General features: G+C 41.7%; 2 protein-coding genes across 5 annotated transcripts in view; both read right to left on the bottom strand.

The window, feature by feature from the left end:
• Positions 1-14,635, bottom strand: part of tnk2b (tyrosine kinase, non-receptor, 2b) — a 41,548-nt gene extending 26,913 nt beyond the window's left edge. Inside the window, exons 1-2 of one of the 3 annotated variants that reach the window (XM_083525010.1) lie at positions 14,363-14,634; positions 6,203-6,359 (exon numbers count right to left, since the gene is read on the bottom strand). The gene's annotated coding sequence lies outside the window, so the exon portion shown is untranslated. Of the gene's footprint in view, positions 1-5,512; positions 5,646-6,202; positions 6,360-14,362 lie in introns of those variants that run through there. The other 2 variants (XM_083525012.1, XM_083525011.1) reach the window with 2 other exon arrangements.
• A 904-nt stretch (positions 14,636-15,539) lies between these two features.
• The window catches only part of LOC310717128 (transferrin receptor protein 1-like), a 9,677-nt gene continuing 4,012 nt past the window's right edge, over positions 15,540-21,204 (bottom strand). Inside the window, exons 5-17 of one of the 2 annotated variants that reach the window (XR_014530746.1) lie at positions 20,760-20,882; positions 20,581-20,676; positions 20,281-20,420; positions 20,027-20,196; positions 19,832-19,951; positions 18,739-18,824; positions 18,556-18,619; positions 18,390-18,454; positions 18,237-18,307; positions 17,710-17,794; positions 17,377-17,604; positions 16,404-16,580; positions 15,540-16,313 (exon numbers count right to left, since the gene is read on the bottom strand). Coding sequence is in view for 1 of the 2 variants with exons in the window: in XM_083524811.1 (XP_083380937.1) it covers positions 16,068-16,313; positions 16,404-16,556; positions 17,377-17,604; positions 17,710-17,794; positions 18,237-18,307; positions 18,390-18,454; positions 18,556-18,619; positions 18,739-18,824; positions 19,832-19,951; positions 20,027-20,196; positions 20,281-20,420; positions 20,581-20,676; positions 20,760-20,882 (1,647 nt within the window). In the remaining variant the exon portion in view is untranslated. The remainder of the gene's footprint in view (positions 16,314-16,403; positions 16,581-17,376; positions 17,605-17,709; positions 17,795-18,236; positions 18,308-18,389; positions 18,455-18,555; positions 18,620-18,738; positions 18,825-19,831; positions 19,952-20,026; positions 20,197-20,280; positions 20,421-20,580; positions 20,677-20,759; positions 20,883-21,204) is intronic. The other variant, XM_083524811.1, reaches the window with a different exon arrangement.

Below are 21,204 nucleotides of genomic sequence, written 5' to 3'. Positions count from 1 at the left end.
AAGATCTCTAAGGTTAAAGTTCTTCAACAAAGTGTGCTCGGGTTTACATCATCTTTTACACCACAGGATCTGAAATTCCTTCCCACGTAAATCCATAAGCTCAATTCGAGCAGTTTCGTATGAACCCAATGATAAACGCAAAGCATCAGCCGCTTTCCATGAGTGAGTTACGGTCACGTCTGGCGTCCGGCCCACCCTCCATCTCCCGTCAGCTAAATTTCTGCAGCTGTAGTCCACACTAGAGGTCGACCTTATTTGCCGATAACCAATTAATCCACTGATAGTTTTTCAAATGTATAGTGGAAAAAGAAACAAAAAAAAAAAGTAAAATAGTACTTAACTTTGATAAAAAAATAAAAAAATAAAAAAATAAAAAAAAACTACTTAAAATATTTTATAACAAACAATAAATATTGAGGAAAATTAGACATTTATTAAAACTGAAACAAGAAGTAACACTCTAAATGAATAAAAACAGTTCCATCCAAAAAAAAATAAAAAATACAAAATAAAAATAAGAGACACTACAAATAAACAGCATGTGGCATTAATGATTTACCTCTAGAGGTCGCTCTCGTACTGTATAATGCAACCCGGAAAAACTATCATTATGGATTTTTGGAGTGACAGCAATTAACTATCGGTGCCTGTCGACCTCTAGTGCACAATATGCCACACACACACACACACACACACACACACACACACACACACACACACACACACACACACACACACACACACACACACACACAGTATACACTAGGCATGTGCGTTTAAAAGATCCATCATCATCTCTATACATGTTTTGTGTAAAAGCGGCGTGATTTAGTGGCTAAAATGTTTGGGACACTTCACTTTTCCAGCTATATGCAAGAATAATGCTTTTTTCTTACTAGTAATAAATATGTTTATTTAAAACAATAAATAATGTTTTTTATTTTTGATAAAAATGTTTCAATTTAAAAAGACAATGAAAAATTATCTATCTATCTATCTATCTATCTATCTATCTATCTATCTATCTATCTATCTATAAAATGTCAGAATATTTTACAATTATTTCTTTTAAATTTCCTTTTTTTTCCCTTTACATCAACATCCAGTAACTGAGGGCTGACGCTATTTATTTCCCACTAACACCACATCCTGAGTTTTTTTTTTTTTTTTTTGCTCCGAGATTAATCCAAATTGATTTTACTGGATTATCATCTGTTCTTTTATCATCAGTAACAAAAGGAGGAATCTACCAGGGGCACATGACCCTGATCAAACTTCCCAGAAAGCTTTACACATAGCAGGGAGGTGTGAGGGAAGAATCCAGGACTCTCTGTGTGTGTGTGTGTGTGTGTGTGTGTGTGTGTGTGTGTGTGTGTGTGTGTGTGTGTGTGTGTGTGTGTGTGTGTGTGTGTGTGTGTGTGTGTGTGTGCATGCATGAGAAAGAAATGTGAATACACACTAAACTCAGCTCCCGTTGTATCATTCTTGGAAGCCCCAGGCACCCTTTTAAACTATGCTGGAGAGGGGGAATTGTGTGTGTGTGTGTGTGTGTGTGTGTGTGTGTGTGTGTGTGTGTGTGTGTGTGTGTGAACAGGTGCATTAGGAGGGAAGATGAGAAGAGGGGATAATGAAGCTCTCGAGAGGTGCAAAGGGGAGACGAGGTGACCCAGGTGTGAATTACAATCCATCTCTCTCACTCGATTTCTCTCTCACTCACTCATTCTCTCTCAGTATCTCTCTCTTACACTCTCACGCTACCTCTGCATCCCACAATCCCACAACCCCAAAGTCCCATACTGCATCTCATAATCCCACACTTCATTACAAATTAATATGAAACCTAATAAAAGCATGTTCCAAACCACAAGGCAGGGAAGCTCTCGTTTCATCTCTCTCTCTCTCTCTCTCTCTCTCTCTCTCTCTCTCTCTCTCTCTTTATTCCTTTCTATATATTTTTCAGCACTCACTGATAACTGAAGTTTTCTTTGGGAGTGACGACAATGGAGAGCATGTAGGACGTTTTGGAGACAAGGTGAGGGAGGTGAGATCAAAATGGTTTGGACATGTACAGAGAAGGGACATGAGGTATATCAGTAAAAGAATACTCAGAATGGAGCCACCAGGAAGGAGGAAAAGAGGAAGACCAAAAAGGAGGTTTATGGATGTGGTGAGGGAAGACATGCAGGTAGTGGGTTTGAAAGAGGCAGATGAAGACAGGGGGGTGTGGAGACGGATGATCTGCTGTTGGGACACCAATAATGGGGGAAGCCGTTAGAAGAAGAATAAGAAGAAGTGTGTGCACTCCATCACACATGCCTGACCTTCACACACACTTTCATCAGCACAGCTGTGGCATGAGGTTCATGTATTTCACACGATCGCCACTAGAGGCAACAGAGTTACAGGAAAAAGAGCTAAGAGCAATCCAAGTCAAAAGTATTGGAACACCATTTTATTTCAGTCACACGTGGTTCTTCCTCAAACGGTTGCCACAAAGCTGGAGGCACAACTGCATAAAACGTCTTTGGATGGATATTGTGTGTGTGTGTGTGTGTGTGTGTGTGTGTGTGTGTGTGTGTGTGTGTGTGTGTGTGTGTGTGTGCGCACGTTTGTTAAAAATTCACTTGATCCAGGAGACCCAAACCTGTTCCAGCACGACAATACCCCTGTGCAGAAGACCGACTCCACGAAGATCTGCTTTTCATGGGTTGGAAGTGTGTGGATAAGAACCTGCTATTGAGCTGTGACCTCAACCCTATTGATGAACTGGGTTTAATGTGAACGCTTACTGCACCCCAGGCCTCCTCACCTCACCTACATCAGTACCTGACTTTACTAACACTCTTTGTGGCTGAATGAATCTCACACAAAATCTCCAGAAAATCTAGTGGAACAAGATTGGAGGTTATTATAACAGGAAATGGACACTAAATGTGGAATGTCAGAAAGCACATATCAATCTTTGGGTCAGGTGTAAACAAACTTTTGTCTATATAGTTCCCTTTTACTCGCTGGTAATTTTTGGCTCTAATGAAACCTCGGTACTCGTCTGACTTGACTTTAGTTTGTTCAGCCATTGTATAACGCTATAGACTGAAAAAAGTAGCAGTAAAGCAGATTTTTGACTGCGTGGGCGGCCATACCACACACACACAGACACACAGACACGTGTGTTAATGAGTGTACATGTAGGTGCGTGGGTGTGGACTCGTCAGAACAGAGACGCTCTGTGCGAGCAGTTGCATCACGCTGGTGTGACCTCGTCAACCTGCACCACACTTCCTCTTCAGGGTACAGTGAAATAAAAGCACTTCTGATAAGAAAGTGTGGTGACCAGGAGAGCGAGGGGGTGAGGTGGGGTGGGGTGTGTGTGTGTGTGTGTGTGGGGGGGGGGGGGGTTACTTAAAGGACAAATTCCTTCATGATGTGTTGTACTTTTTTCTTTGCTTCCTCAAGAAGCAAACAAAAATGAACAACAAAAAAAAAAAAATCACATGTACATAAGTATTTACAGCCTTTGCTCAATACTTTGCTGAAACACCTTTAGAACCAGTTACAGCCTGAATTCTTATAAACAATCCTGTCTCAATTCGTTGGACTTCATGTCTTGGTTTGTGCTCTGACATGCATCTACAGTGGGACCTTCTATAGACCAGTGTGTGTCTTTCCAAAGGGTCAGTCATGTTATAGCGCTGATGTAGCAGTGTGTGTTAAGGGCCCTGCTCAAGAGCCCAAGAGTGTTAGCGTCGCAATAATGGGGCTTAAACCCCCGACCTTCCGATCAATAACCCAGAGCATTAACCACTGAAGTACCAACTTGCCTGATTGGATACGCTCAGGGATTGAAATGGATTGGATACGTTCCAGGAATTGAAAGGGATTGGATACACTCAGGGATTGAAAGATATTGGAAACGCTCTAGGATTATAAGGGATTGAAGATGCTCCAGCAGTGGAAACACATGGAGGGTGGCAGCAGCATTACTGACACAGACCCAGGAGGTGAACTCAGAGAGAGTAAAGTGATCGCAGTGTGAAAAGTGAGGCGATGAGAGAGAGCAAAACACACACACACACACACACACAAAAGTAAGAAGAAAAGAAATTAAAAATAATTAATGGGGGAAAAGAGCAAGAAGCAAGAAACAAAAAAATAAGAAAGCAACCAAGAAAAAAAGAAAAGAGCAGGAAACAGTGAGACAGAGAGGAAGACAGACAGAGTGAGACAGAGACAGGAGGAGAGACAGAGGAAAAGTCAGGAGGAGAGACAGAAGAAAAGACAGGCGGAGGGACAGGCGGAGAGACGAGAAAAAGAAGGGGAGACAGTTGGAGAGACAGGGGAAGAGATTCAGGAGGAGAGACAGGAGGAGGGACAGGCAGAGAGACAGAAAAGTCAGGAGAAGAGGTAGGTAAAAGGACATGCAGAGAGACAGGAGGAGAGATGAGAAACAGGAGGGGAGACTGGGGGAGACACAGGCGGAGAGACGAGAAACAGAAGGGGGACAGGGGGAGAGACGAGAAACAAGACTGTTCGAGAGAGTCAGGAGGAGAGACAGGAGGAGAGAAAGGTGGAGAGACAGGTGGAAAGACGAGAAACAGGAGGAGAGACAGGGTGAGACGAGAAACAGGAGGGGAGGGGAGGGTAGACAGAGGGAGAGACAGGGACATTAGGGTTAGAATAACTGAGCTGCTCTTCCTCCTGTCTCTGCACAGAAGACAGAGCTGACCGTCTCGTCCCTCCACCCTCACAGCATTTACAGCAGCACTTACTGCTATTTTTGGCACACACAAGTAAAAATAGTCGCTCTTCCCCCTCAGTGGCACTGAACTCTGTAGAAAGGCTCCCACAGCGTTTAGGACGTGACATGAAGCCTAGTGTATCTAGGGTTAGGGTTAGGGTTAGGGTGAGGGTTAGGGTGAGGGTTAGGGCACTGCACACGTGGTCATATGACGTCCACTCAAAGACACAAGGTGTTCAGGAATTTTCCTGTGCAGATGCAAATCAGACGCTTATTCTAACATTGTGATTTTTCAGGGCAGATTTTTTTTTCCCCCCGAGATGTGTTTTATTCCTGTCACACAGCTGTGTAACAAAAAAAAAAAAAAAAAAAGTAATAAACAGAAGCACAGACGGTCATGTGAACATCTTGTGGTTGTCAGACCCCAAGTCTACACTGTGACTCTTCTCTTTGGAGAGAAAATAAATTTAGAACACACACACACACACACACACACACACACACACACACACACACACACACACCCCATCCTGGTGTGTCTCAACGTTTTCCTGTACTGATAAAAACCTCTGAGGCAGCAAATCAGGCCGTTTTTAAACTCTCAGCTCTAATTATAGCCAGAGTGCTGAAACAGTCGGATCATTTCCGTCCTCGGCATGTTTTCATGATGCGCACACCTGTTGGATCTCGCTTACAACACTTCCTCTGGTGAGAGCGCACGCACACACGTACACACACACACGTACACACACACACACACACACTTCAGCCTACCTCAGCTTAAATAAAGACCACAGTGCAGGCCACCTTTTGAAGCATTTTCACTGAAATCTTGTCTCGTGCGTGTTGTTTCCTGTTGGCTGTATTGTGCGGATACACAACTGCCCCCGTGCACCACGCTCAATTACCCCCCGCGTGCCTGCCCCACCCCAACGCCTACCTGGCAGACTGACGAGTGAAGTTTTCATCGCGGAGGAAAGAGGAGCCGTGCGAAAGGCTGCGAGGGTGCGGAAGCGCGGATCAAGGCTGCAGACGGTCGTTGAAGAGAGAGAGAAAGAGAGAGGGAGGTGTGGAGGCTCGAATAACGGCACTCCAGGCAGAACGGGAATGAGATACGCGGCGCTCTTGCTCTGCATTTCGGCCTCCGAACAGCATACTGCTAATGATGGATGAGGCGAAGCGAGAGAACTATGTGACACGAGCATTACAGGCATATCTAAACACAGGAGCATGTTCACACACACACACACACACACACACACACACACACACACACACACACACACACACACACACACACACACACACACACACACACACACACACACACACACTTTTACATGTATGGGTATCCTGAACTAAAATTGTACCACACTGGGATTCATTTATGCTACAACAACACAATAGAGGTTACAGACACACACACACACACACACGATTGTAACACAAACAGTGTGTTCTTACCAGCTGTGTAGCTCCTGATCACGCCACTCACTGGGCACAGTGTGTGTGAGCATGCGAGCTGGTTCACGCGAGCCCGGGTTCAACGTGAGTCCAGACCATGTTTCAAAACTCATGGAGAAGAGTTTGGATCTGTGAGGGCTGCCATCACAGCAACAGCCTATTAACACACACACACACACACACACACACACACTATTAAGTGTAAATGTCCGGATGTATCAATAACAATTGGATTCTTTAGTGTTTTCATGCATGTGCAAAGCAAATCAGTGACTAACTCTAGTTCCTTTTTTATACCCCTGGCATTGTTGTGTATGCTTTCAAGATTAACAATAATTATAAAACAACACTTAAAGTGTGTTAAATAATATGTTGTATATATAAACGTACATTTCAAGATGCATACATATTCTGCGTGCATTCTATATACACTACGCTTCAGTAAAGGCAGGTACTGATGTAGGTGAGAAGGTGAGGAGACCTGGGGGGGGGGGGGGGGTTTCCACATTTCTAGAGGTCACTCAAGATCTTTCGCTGTAACCGATGTAAAGCAAGTTTTCATGGAGATGGTTTTGTGTATAGAGGCATTGCCATGCTGGAACGGGTTTGGGCTTTTTGTTTTGCTGATTTTGTGGTTTGTGTTCTGTAAATCTGCCTTTTAAGGAGTTTTGTTGACATCACCGGATGCAAACAAAAAAAAGTTGGATCAGAAATTTACTCGAGGGCCGACAAACGAGACTTGGAATTGTGTAATACAAGTGTGTGAAGATCTACTCGTGAATTTATGATTAAGTCTTTTCAAGTCGACGACTGTAAACGTCAGTATAGCTGTTAGGACGTGATGTCATATGGTGTCATTCAAACAAAAGTGTGTGTGTGTGTGTGTGTGTGTGTGTGCGGATAGGGGATGTTCTGGTTCGAATGTGTTCCTGCTGAATAATCTCAATCTCTCAACCGCTGTGTTGAACCTGTACGCTAAGACGAGCGTAATTCGGCCGCTTCAGTAAATACGCCATTGTTCCTCTGCAGAAGACGGAGGAGGTTTTATAAATTACAGGAAAACTGTGAGTTAAAGAAACACTGGTCAGCTTTATACTTCCAGAGAAATGGAGGAGGATGGATGAATAGACGCAGTGTAGCCACGAAGTCTGACATCACCAAATAAGCAAATTCGGAAAGGCTGGGAATTTACATATCAGGAGCTCTTACTGTAGAACACGAGCAGGAACACGTTAACAAAAGCACAAAGTCTGAATTTTTTCTAAACGTGAACAGCTGCATGAAGATATGCCTTGTAGCTGAATGAGATCTCACACAAATCTAGGGAAACATCTTCCCAGAAGAGTGGAGCTTATTATAAGAACAAATGTGGACTACCGGTGGAATGGGGAGTTCAAAAAGTACCTACCAAACTTATTCTCAGGTAAATTTTTGTCCAAATGTAACAAACAAAAATGTTTTATGCCTGTACTACTTAACGTTAACGGCTTTGGAAGAGCACCCACTGGAGACCGCTTTGTGGGCGGGGTCTCTAATGAGCCGCCAATCATCAGGACGTTTGGGAATTTCTCTGGCGCCGGCCTGATTCACTCCTCCACTTTACGCCCACCTGAAGTGGAAAAAAAACCCTAGAGACTCCGCCCCCTTTCAGCCGTCCACTGCACAAAGAGCACTTTTGTCTCATCGTGTATAAGCGCTGCGTTTCCTCCGAAGGCACGGGCTGAACGCTTCGACTGTGAGAGCGGATGACAGATGACCGACCTCCAGGCCAAAAAAACAAGTGTTTTGTAATGATGTCTGGAGGAGCTGAAGGCAGAATCTCAAGCTATTTACTGGACATTCAGTCAAGGAGCCAATAAGAGGAAAAATCCCCCAAAATATCCACGCCATCCAGATTTTCTTCCAATGTGTCCTAAACTGTGGGTTATTTCAACACTTTGACTAAATTAGGAGTGACCCTGAAAAGTCGACGATTCAATGCTTTGATAGGAGGAGCCTGAACCGATCTCGCAAGCGAATCTTCATGGAGGCGATATCAAACACGGATCGTGCCATTTTGGTTATATGGGGGTGTTCAATTTCTGATTTTACATAGACCTACAACATACAGCCTAGTATGATAAAGCTGTAAATAAGCTTTTTAAGTATCTAAGTATATTTAGTTTATAAAAGTTTAGCGATTTCATTTGATTTGCTGAGATGTGGACTGAAATTCCTGGCCTTTATGCAGCTATTTGATTTTAAAGGTTTATTGATCTAAAATGTTTAGATGTCCCCTGGTGGTCTAGTGGTTAGGATGCGGCGCTCTCACCGCTGCGGCCCGGGTTTGATCCCCGGTCAGGGAACCAACCCCAGCCACTCTCAGTGCCGGTCCCAAGCCCGGATAAATTGGGGAGGGTTGCGTTAGGAAGGCCATCCAGCATAAAAACATGTGCCAAATCAAACGTGCGGAGGATCCGCTGTGGCAACCCCTAACGGGAGAAGCCGAAAGAAAGTATTATCGATCCAAAATGTTTTATACAGTTTCTTCTAAATGTTTGTGTGATGTTCTGAACATCGTGGCTTTAAAATCTAAATCGATTCTTCCTAACGACTCCCACTTGTCATCGTCGTCCACTACCATACCCCAGTCACGCAAACCGGCCTCATCTGGGCCCCTGAGCAAGGCCCTTAAACCCTATAGCTGTTTAGGTGTATAAATAAGATAGATGTAAGTCACTCTGGACATGGGTGTCTGCTAAATGGCGTAAAGGTAAACATGATGCCAATAACCATGAAGCCAACGTGACCAGTATGTCTCCTATTTCACCTCAATGGAAGTCTCTACTCTTGACTATAAAATCTAAATATATGAACATAATTTGCACAATTAAAATGAACAATCCAATTTTTTTTTTTTTAAAGTCCTCATTAGATCTTGCTGCTTTTTCCCCCAGAAAGAAGGGGGGGGGGAGTGGGCGGAGCTAAAACACAATATACGAAAAATCAAAATAAATGTAACAAAATCTGAAACGGATGGTCGTGAAGAAAAAGGCCAGAAGTCACCTTCCAGTGTCACGAGTCCAGCTGCATTTTAAACCCGAGAAGAAGAAGAAGAAGAAGAAGAAGAAGAAGAAGAAAAAAAACACCCACATACACAGAGATACAAAATCGTTTCCGGCGCCCGGAAGTAAAAGGATACTTGAAGAACAGCTGAGAAGTCCCATAACGACAACGAAACAGGAGACGAACCCCTGAGGGTTCTGAAAGATTCTTCTCTCTAAAAAGAGCATGGCAGCACGGTTTCGGTTTGCAAAGCTGCATCTGAACAAACCATGAGATTTCAGGAACGATGCCCGTGAGCACCGGAGCGTGGGATGATGAGTAATGTGTGCTTTCTACAGTCTCATACAGCAAGCTGAACCAGGAGCTACGGAGCAACTCCTAAAATAGCTCAAGATCTGAGATCATCATAGATCCAACACCAACTCCTCCATGCCAGAGCCTTCAAATGTTCAAAGAAGTCCAATGTCAAAACTCTAGATGAAGTGGGATTCCCCATGTAGATCCCCTGAACAATCATCTTTATCTCTTATTTTATCGTGCTAGTGTTTTAGTATTTTTATAGCACACCCATGACAAGTTCCTCAGACGTGAAACCCATGATAGTTGGCAATAAAGATAATTGTGAGCGCAGTCACGTCCTGTTGCACGATGAACAAAAGGCAGCAGACCACACATGTGCCTCTCTATTGTTCATCTGAACCGAGTTCTACAGGAGAGGGAGGGAGAATGCTCAGCTTTTCAGGGATTAGTATCCAAACATTACTCAGATGGCATGAAGAATGGCTGCTGAGTCATGTGTAGTCAGTGTACACTGACGCCTTTCATCGCCGAGGATGACATCACCGTACCTGATGCTAACTTTGACAGAATTAGCCTATCTAAAAAATAATATTATGTTAAAAAAAACAAACACTGCATTCAGCAAAAAGAAGATTTCTGGAGCAAATTTTAAAATACAATTTGTGCTTTTTGAACTTTTAGTCCTCAATTCCTATTATAAAAACCTCCACTCCTCTGGGGAGATGTTCCACTGGATTTTGTGGAGATTTGTGCTCCATTCAGTTACAAGGGTGATGAAGGTGAGGAGGCCTGGAGTGCAGTCATGTTTAAAAGGGTTTAGGTTCAGAAATCTATTGCAGGAGATCTTCCACACACTTCCAACCCATTAAGAGCATGGAGCTGGCTGTGTGTACACTGTCATGGGGGAACAGGTGTGGGTCTCCTAGATCAAGTGAAGGGAAAGACAGTTTCAGAGAAGAACCACATGTAGCTGGAAAAAACAGGTGTCCCAATACTTTTTGCCATATAATCAATGTTTACGTATCTATAGAAACAACTGAAAAACTCGTTATTACACAGGTTTGGACTTTTACATGAGTATTTAATTGAGTTTGTGATAATTGTAATAAAACCTACTACACCTACTGTGTTCATTATCGTTCCTTTCTTCCAAGCGAACGCCAAAACCAAAATCTTCAGCAAGAATGCATTTAGGGGTTCGCCGATATAACAAAAATATCGTATCATGATCCTTTCAAGGTTTTTTTAGATGCTTAATTAGTATAACGATAGTGTTTAAATAATTGGAATTAATACAAAACTGCGAGTGTCGTATTTAAAAAAAAGTTTTATTATTAATATCGAACACAAACTTATTTTTGATTTAAAAAAAAAAATCTTTACATTGTACAAATAAATAAATCAATTACAGGAAAAATTATTCGGATATTAATTCATAATTATTTTTACAGCTTTACATTTACTTTTCCTTCGTAACACAAAGGTTTAAAAAAAAAAAAAAAAAAAGGATTATATTTGGTCTTATATTTGACTTTTAGCATTTAAAAAAGCTGCTTTTAGTCAATTAGTAATATTAAAAAAAAAAACTTTTATTAAAAGCATATCGTAATTGCCACAGTTTCAAAGAAAAAAAAAAAAAAAAACGACTGAATGTATAATGATAATATTATATCGTCATGTGGCCTAAAACTCCATTTAAATCCCTTTTTCTTTTATTTTTTTTATTATTAATTGATCTTTATCGATAAATTTTTTGCGATGCATAATTAATATAACGAAAGTGTTCGTATAATGGGAGCAAAACAAAACTGCATGTATTGCATAAAATTTTTTTATAAATTTAAAAAAGTTCAACGATTAATGTTTAATACATAAAAAAAAAATAATAATAATCACGCTTTTTTTTCCCCCAAACAAAAAATTTGCATTGTACAAACAAACAAATAAACAAACAATTAACAGGAAAAATCAGTAGAAATATAATTAATTCTTTGAATCTTTTATTTGCCTTTCCTTCCTAACAAAAAGTAAAAAAAAAAGAAAAAAATATTATATACAAATATTTTGGCATTTAAAAAGCTGCTTTCAGTCAATTGTTTAAAAAAATTAATTAATGAAGAAATAATATTACTGAAAACATCTAGAAATAAAATGTATTAGGAAAAAAAAATAAATACTATGACCAAATGTCTCACAATATTATTATTATATCGTCATGTGCCCCAAAATTCATTTAAAGCTTTTATTTTTTTCAATCTACGCCTACGCTGTAACGTGGATAATCTCTATCCAAGTGTTTTTCTTCTCTATAGAGGACCCACCATAGGTAAACATCTCGGGTTTGCTGAATCGCTTGACGATGACATCACCGCCTACAATCAACCGGAGATTCCCTGAAGCGAACTCTTCTTATACAAACATTCAATATTTTTATATTCTCATCACTGCTCATCTTATAGATATGACGAGCGCATTGGCGAGCAATACAAGCTCATGCACTGAAATGGACTAAACGTCCTCCACCGGCCGCTGAGACTCGGGTCGGGTTTGAGCCCGTTATAAATTTGGCCCAAGGCTACGACAGTCATCATTCATCACAACAAAATGCAAAGTGAGAGACTGTAAAACACTGCGTGGGCTAAAATATTGCAACACCTGACATTTCCAGCTGTATGTGGTCCTTCTCCAAACGGTTACCATAAAAGTGGAGGCACAGAATCGTACAGAATGTCTTTGGATGTGGTACATAACATTTTTCTATCATGTGAACTACGAGACCCAAATCTGTTCCACCATGACAATGCTCCTGTGAACAAACATATGCTGTACATGCGTTGGAAATGTGAGGAAGATCTCCTGCTTTAGAGCTCTGACCTCAACCCTGTGGAACACCTTCTGGATGCCTCCTCACCTCACCTACATCAGTACCTGACTTTTTCTCAGTTCTGGATGCTTAGTTTCAGGACGTTGAAGCAATTCTCACTAGTCGACTCATGAGTTAAAGAATCTGCAAAAACTCTGTAATACAGGGTTCCTAAACAATTATGATTTCAATATTCAAATCATAAAGACCATATTTAACATCTGAAATAACGCGTTACGTTACAATCTCGGATTCCTGTTGTTTTGCATGTGTTACTCGTACTGTAACGTCCGAATCGCCGTCATTCTTTCGGACTTCCAGAGGGAATCACGGCTTTTGAGCAACACCCACGTGGGATTGCGTGACGATCAGAGGGTCAGTGTGCTGCGGCCTCTTCTGTGAGACGTGTCGCTACACGTCGGGCTTCTTATCGCGCCTCGGTTGAGATACGGAGCCTCGAGGCATCGGTTGCTCGACAACGGCTCCTCCTGCGACGCGCAGAGACACGGCAGCCGAGGCCTCGTCCCAACACGGCGGTAACTCTCCAGAAATGTCTGCGAGAGGGCATGAAAGCTCACGTTGACTCCGTGTTTCGGGTACATTTAATCTCACACGCTATTCAGCCCTACCTGCAGGCCAGACGTGAGTCATGCTGTACGGTCAGAACACAAGTGCAGACTGGAAATGATGAGATGTTTTGGGGGTTTTTTTACACCTGGTATTAGGCAAGCAAATTACACCGCCTGATGAATTTACTGCTATGATTGAGGGCACGTTGCCAAAAGTAGCCTCGAGTTACAGAGTTTAGCTGAACAAGACCCTCAAACCTCCTGAATATGGAACAACCTGAAAATACAGTCATGGGATATTTTGAAGGTTCTGGATGCATCCAAATAATCTGATTTAGTACAAAGGGTCTCCAGGGGTCTACGTTTGGTTCTATAGTAGGAATCACAAATCACATTATAAAAGCTGTTACATTTGATGGATAACCAAAGAGAAACATCTCAGGCCAGATTCAAAGTTCAGAAATGGAAAGTTCTCCGAATATCAATTTATTCTTTATTTTTTTGTTTTTTTTGTTTACATATTTTGGAGCACCAATAGAGAGAGAGAGAGAGAGAGAGAGAGAGAAAGAAAGTGCACCAACAGGTGGCAGCACAAGACTGCACGCACAGTCACAGGGAGCACCGACCTTCATAATTCATTGTGCCAAAAGTCTGTGTACAACTGGTGCTATTCCGACCACGTGGGTTATACCGTCTGCTCTTTTGACCACGTCAGACCTGGTCACGTACACAACATGATCTTACTTTCACATTCATTCTACTCGCCAAATTTAGTAATCTAAATAAAATACACGTGACAAATAAGAAAGAAAGTTAATTTTTTTTTTTTTACTTGAGAGTCAGAGTGCAGGGTCGGCCATGATACAGCGCCCCTGGAGGACTGAGGATTGAGGGCCTTTCTCAAGGGCCCCAATAGTGCACGTGCATGCGTTTGGGACACATCCATTGTCTCGAACAAGTTTCTTTCATTAGTGCGTCCTGTGCAATGCAAAAGACGTATTTGTTATATTTACAATAATGAAAACATCATCATCATCATTATTATCATCATACCTGGCTGAAATTTCGCGCCATTTGCCTTCGTTTGCACAGGTGAGCCCATGGCCGCTACCCAATCCAAGACCTTCCTCATTGGCCCCTTGATCTTTATACTCCACGTGCTATTCTTGTGTACTACTTAGTACCAGAGGACGCGGATTGAAACCGAGCCGCGACAGCGCACGGGGCTGAATTGACAGGACGGAACTGGTTCAAGACATTTGTTTTATTTACTTATTACCAACAAAAAAAATCTTCGCTTTGAGTGTAGTTTTGGTAAATAAAACGTGATTATAATTCAACAGAACAAACAAACAGTTCAGACGCACCACTACTGAGTCCTACCTGTCAGTTCATCCGCGGCGGCGCTCCCCGGTACAACTTCTCCAAGTTTTCTCCTTTGTGCTTATTTCAGTTCAAATGAAGTTTATAACTTATTGTAACTTTGTCCTCGCGATAAAACGCGGTGTTACATTATTTCCTCGGAGATTACGCGCATTAATCTCCCTTCACCCGCCGCATTGCTCCAATCCCTGCGCGCTCTATACCTTTTCTCCCGGACCATACGCTTCCATTGGCAACTGGGTTGCCAGATTTCCGTAATCCCAAATTTCTGTGTTTTGTTACAATCCTTAGAAAAAGTCATACAACTTACATGATACAACAAATCTTATTTCCAAATGTCAAATAATCCTTGCATTGGTGATAAATTATTTTAAAGGCTAAATAAAATAAAAAGTATGTTGTGTATTTTAATTGCAGGCCCAGATTAAATAAAAAAAAACATCTTTTGTAGTGGGTAAAAACCACAATCTGGCAACCCGTGACGACTCTACTTTTAAAGGGGACGCGACATACTCTGTCATTTTGACATCCTTATTTCTTCCGCACAATCATTTCTTTCTTTCTTTCTTTTTTACCTTTTCATTAATTGTAATTACATTTTCATGGGGAGAATTTTTTTTAAATACCTTTTTTATTTATTTCTATACAAGTGAAAGTGAAATAAATTGCTGCTGCTTTGAAGCGCCCCTTTGTGGCTGGCACAGAGAATTACACATTGACATGACCACCTGCCTAATATTGTGATAATCCCCCTTTTGCTGCCAAAACAGTTCTGACCCATTGAACATTAATAGCATGAACTTCTTCAGCAGTTTGAGCTACAGGACTTTGTCTGTTGTATCAGAACCACGACCTTGTCATCAGTTCACCACTGTTCCTTCCTTGGAGCACTTTTGATAGATACTGACCACTGCAGACCAGGAACATCCCACAAGAGCTGCAGTTTTGGAGATGCTGTGACCCAGACGTCTAGACGTCTCAATTTGGCCAATTTCCCGATTTTTCCTGCTTCCAACATGTCAACTTTGAGGACAAAATGTTCACTTTCTGCCTAATAAATATATCCACCCAATCACACGATGAAGAGATAATAAGCTTTATTCATATACATATATATACAAATCTATGCAAAAGCTTTAAGCATTTATGGTGAAGAAATGCTCTAAAGTAAGACTGCTTTCAAAAATAGAAGTGTTAATACTTTATTTTTATCAATCAACAAAAAGAAAAGTAAATGAAAAGTAGAGAAATACAAATCAGTATTTGGTGATTGCCTCTTCCTCTAAGTACAATTTCACAGTTTTTGAAGGAACACCAGGTAGGTTGTTCCAAACATTTTGGACAACTAACCACAGCTCTTCTGTATATGCAGGCTGCCTCAAATCCTTCTGTCTCTTCATGTAATTCCAGACACACTGGATGATATTCAGATCATCATCATATACAAGCTTTTTTAAATTCCTCTTTTCTGATTGGTCAGAAAGTATTCATAAATTTTTTTTTATAACAAAAGGTCTGACAGTAATTCTGAAGTTTTCACAGGGAACAGTAAAGCAGATAATTCTTCAAACAGTGCCAACCTGTGTGCCGTCAACGATATGGTACACACTTTGTAAAAGTTTTTAGTCATAAGAAAGTGCCTGATCAGAGTCACTTCCTTTTTATAATGCCTTTGGTTGCAATAGTGCAATTCATTTATTATTTTTTATTCAAGGTCGTTTTCCGCGTCCCACACGTTCCCTGCGAGCGCCCCGGAGCAGCTCTGGATCATCCATGCAGCCGCAGCGATCTGATTATTCAGTAAAACTGCGTCTACGCTTGCGGTACCGTTGTGTATGGAGGCCAGGTGTGTGAACACAGCTCCCAGAGTGTGTGATCCAGAGCCAAGCAGAATGTGTCTGAACGGACTGTCTCGGGGAGACACGTAGGGAGACAGAAGATTCCTCTCCACCTGCAGACACACAGAGGAAACACACATCATGGTTTGTTTTTTTTGTCTACATACCAGGCAAAGATAGGATCAGGACCGGTTTTGATTTACCCCCATGATCTGGTCATTGATGATGCGACATTGCTCAAGGTCATCAAGGTCGCTGTTTTGTATGCTGGTGATGAGTCGATTAGAAGCTCGAATGTAGGAACCCAAAGCTGACGTCAACCACTGGGTCTGCACGTGCTCTGTGAGGTGGCTGAACTGAAAATTTCAGCAAACGTATACCTGAACGAAGGACATTTTACGGACAATTCTCACTTAATGGAATGATGAATATTCATGATCCAGTGAGTTTAACACCCGCACACACAACCACACACAACCACACACACACACACACAAATATTATATTGTATTATAATATTCGTGATGTCTCAAATTTAATCAAAAGACACATTTCTGGCTGCTGTTGTCACATGAATCGATTGATTTCATTGGTCCAACTTGACCAATCTACAAACATCTGTCAGATCGGAACCACACGGACCAGCCTTCGCTCCTAACGTGCAACAACGAGCCTCGTCCCCCACGACCCTGTCGCTGGTTCACCACTGTTCCTTCCTTGGAGCACTTTTGATAGATTCTGAACACTGCAGACCAGGAACATCCCACAAGATCTGCAGTTTTGGAGATGCTCTGACCCAGACGTCTAGACGTCACAATTTGTCAAACTCGCTCAAATCCTTAACATCTAACGCTTTCAAACCACCGACCTGCATGTCTTCCCATGTCCTCCTGCTTGGCCTTCCTCTTCTCCTCCTGCCTGTGGCTCTCACTTCTTTAACACACTCTCCATTACTTTGCGCTGTTGACCCCTTGGATTTAAACTCATCTGATATGACACTTTTATTTCACGAGCAAATTCGCTGACCATGAATAATTTAGAAACCACATTGAGGTTTGTGTTTTTTTTAGTTTCGGATCCAATTGAATGAAAGAAATCGTTTGTTTGAATAGAACAAAACATTTGTGAATAATCTGTGGTGTTTAGATTTTCCATAAATCCGTAAAAAGGCATTACCTTTTCCAGACGCATCACTTCCTTGTTGATTTTGCCTATGTGTATGCGCATGACGTTCTTGTATTTCTCCACATTCAGACTGAGCAGGTGGTCGTGCACCAGACGAAGAACCATCACCCCTGCCATCTCCCCTGCTGCCTTGACCAACACAAGCATTCCTGTAGACATCTGAGCTTCCAGATTCTCTCCGGTGTCCAGCATGGTGCCGAAAAATGGGTATTGTTTATTCTAAAAAAGGAAGGAAGAGAACTGCAAAATGGTACAAAAGTACAACAGTGTGGCAATAATAATAATAATAATAATAATGATGACCCTAATAGCTGTGGTTCGTACCTCAGTAAACTGGAAGGACACTGATGGAATACCAGAAAAGGTCTGAAATGGATAGGCGGGGTCCTCCATCTTCATTGGTTCCATTCTGTCGAAATAAATTACAATTCAAATCCTCAATCCTGACCTCAGGTTTGTGTCTCTATGCACAACCAGGGTTCTTCGGTTTCCTCACACCAGCCAAAAACATGTTTTTAAATTGCCTCTATCAGTACACAAGTGTGTATTCCATCCCATCAAGTGTCCCAATCGAGGATATATACTTTTTCTCAGACCCAGTGTTTCTGAGAAAGCCTCTGGATCCACCTCAACCCTGACTATGACAAATTTCAGAAAGTGTGTTGTTTTATTTACATTTACGGCTCAACCAGAGGGCCTTACAACTGAGCAGTTGCGACTTAAGGGCTTTGCTTGAGGGCCTCGCTCAGGGACCCTTGGCAGCTTGGTGATGCTGGGATTTGACCTGTGACCTTCCGATCCAGAGTCCAATGCATTAAACACTGAGCTAGAGTACCAATTGAAATACATACACAGACGCCTCCCAGTTCTTTCCAGCCCCTTGCGAATACAAACTCTTGCCAGGGTCACTTGGGGAAGACACCTACAACATAAACCAGGTATTAATTCCATCCTCTCCACATAATCAATTATTATCATTAAAAGTCTTGCAGGGAAAAGCTCACCTCTTTCAACGCACTTTCGATCAAGTCATACATCAGAGGGCTTGCACTTGCTCGGAAAACAGAACCTGTCATTATAAATAACAATAATACAATAATATGAATAAGTGGAAAAAAGGCTTGCAGAGTTTAAGTTTGTTTCTTTTTCATTTTCCAAATGTAAGTACACCTGTGACAACTCCATCCAGACTAATATAGGAGAAGGCTTTCATATTCAAAGAAGACAAATAGCCCTGTTGATGTAAAAAGGAAAAAAAAAAAAAAAAAAGATGATCAATTGAATAGTCACAATGAGTTGAACATTAAACTAAACACACACACACAAACACTACACAGACACTCCTGTTCCAACCTCCAGCCACTCGGTGGCGCCCACAGCCCCGTATTCTCCAGCAGTCCAGCTCGCAAACACGATGCTCCTCCTGGGTTTGAATCCATCTTGTTAAAAATAACAGGTGTACGTGAGGTAAAAAGTTTTGCAAACCGAAATAACTTACATGAATGAACGTGATGTCGGCTTGACAGAGCCTGCTAGGGTGTTGCTATGTGGTTGCTATGGTGTTGTTGGGTGATTGTTAGGGTGTTGCTAGAAGGTCACTACAGTATTCAAAGCGATTAGTTTGTTATTGCTCTGTGGTTGATAGGTCAGTGATATCGAATCGCAAGTGGTTGCTAGGGTGTTGCTATGTGGTTGCTAGGGTGTTGCTATGTGGTTGCTAGGGTGTTTCTGTGTGGTTGCTACAGTATTCAAAGCGGTTAGTTTGTTATTGCTCTGTGATTGTTTTTTCAGTGATATCGAATCCCAGGTGGTTGCTAGGGTGTTGCTACGTGGTTGCTACTGTATTCAAGCGGTTAGTTTGTTATTGCTCTGTGGTTGATAGGTCAGTGATATCGAATCCCAGGTGGTTGCTAGGGTGTTGCTATGTGGTTGCTAGGGTGTTGCTATGTGGTTGCTAGGGTGTTTCTGTATGGTTGCTACAGTATTCAAAGCGGTTAGTTTGTTATTGCTCTGTGATTGTTTTTTCAGTGATATCGAATCCCAGGTGGTTGCTAGGGTGTTGCTATGTGGTTGCTTGGGTGTTGCTATGTGGTTGCTAGGGTGTTAGCATCTGATTGCTAGAGTGTTGCTATAGTCTTGCAGGGACCTATTGTCTTCCAAAGCCATTAGTTTGGTATTATTTTGTGGTTTATATGTCAGTGGTATTAAATCCCAGGTGGTCGCTAGGGTGTTGCTATATGGTTGCTAGCGTGTTTCTGTGTTGTTGCTACAGGTTACAAAGCAGTTAGTTTGTTATTGCTCTGTGATTGTTTTGTCAGTGATATAAAATCCCAGGTGGTTGCTAGGGTGTTTCTATGTGGTTGCTAGGGTGTTGCTAAGTGGTTGCTAGGGTGTTGATATCTGGTTGCTAGGGTGTTGTATCAGATAATTGTAACTTCTGACTCACTTTTGTTCATCATTTCAGTGATAACTCGGGCTAGCTCAAGCAGCAAGCTTGTGCCAACTGTTGACTTAGCGAATCCAGGCCCCCAGGCGTCTCTCTGAGCTCCAACCACCACAAAGCGATCTAAAACCAGAAGAAAGAGATGAGTTCAATGAAGACATGGGAGATTTAAATCTGGAGTCAAAACTGATTGTGTACCTGGATCTACTAAACCCTTGATGACCCCAAACATGTTATAGATCTTCGTAAGTCTAAGATTGTCGTTGACCTCCACTGAGACAACGTCATCGTCTCCACCAAGTTTGTACGTTACATCTCTCAGACCGCCGCCAGCCCATTCATGGGGTGGATCATGACCTCCCATTTTCCTGAAAATCATCATCTAGACACGATGAACACACACAAGAACTGAATAGTGTTCCTGTGAAACTTCTCAGTATTGCAAACTTTACCTCATAATCGCTGCAGCTGTACTGGCACTGATGGTCTGAGCAGGTATGCTAGGCAGGCCTGAGGATTTAGCTGGAGGATACTGGGTGTGATTGAAAGACGGAAAACAAGGACTGAACGGATCCCCAAAGCCAAGATGAACCTGTGCAAAAAAAACATGTCAATCTGAAGAAATAAAGAAACTCTCTATTTGTAAAGAATAAGAAAAAAAATTGCAGAATAAAGCATGAAGGTGTAATGGTGGTGCAGCAAGTGTGTGTGTGTGTGTGTGTGTGTGTGTGTGTGTGTGTGTGTCTGCATACATGACCAAATAGATTGGTTTCTTCATCAAAGGAATAGTCAGCAGGATCTGGATAGATCAGCACTGCACTTGCGTTCACACTGGCAGCATTAGCAACCTGTTTAACAAAAGTTAAAAGATTTCTACAGAAAATAATACAGAAATGAATTATAAATATGTATACAACTGAAATGTGCCAACCTTTTCCGCAAAACTTATTTTTCCAGCTCTGATCAAGACGATCTTTCCATCTGAGCTTATATTTAAGTCTTGTAGGGACTTAAAGTCCTCAGTTTGTCCGTAATGTGCATATAGAACTGCACCCTGTGTAAAAAAAAAAAAGCATATATACTGTAAGAAAGTACATATATGGATAAAAGTTTGAGATTGGTATGTGCTCTCTGAACACCCGATTCCACATTTATTCACTATTTACTGTTAAAATAACCTTCACTCTTCTGGGAATATATTCCACGAGATTTTTTTTTTCTCATTCAGCCACAAAGGTTTTAGTAAAGTCAGGTAGTGATGTAGGTGAGAAGGTAAGGAGGCCTGGGGTGCAGTCAGAGTTCACATTCATCCCAAAAGGTGTTCAATAGTGTTTGAGCATGATAGCAGGCCACTCAAGATCTTCCACACACTTCCA

This window comes from Silurus aristotelis (assembly GCF_946808225.1).
Source record: "Silurus aristotelis genome assembly, chromosome: 22".
Taxonomy (NCBI): Eukaryota; Metazoa; Chordata; class Actinopteri; order Siluriformes; family Siluridae; genus Silurus; species Silurus aristotelis.
Note: the sequence above shows the minus strand (reverse complement) of the source record. Positions and strands in the feature narration are given on the sequence as shown.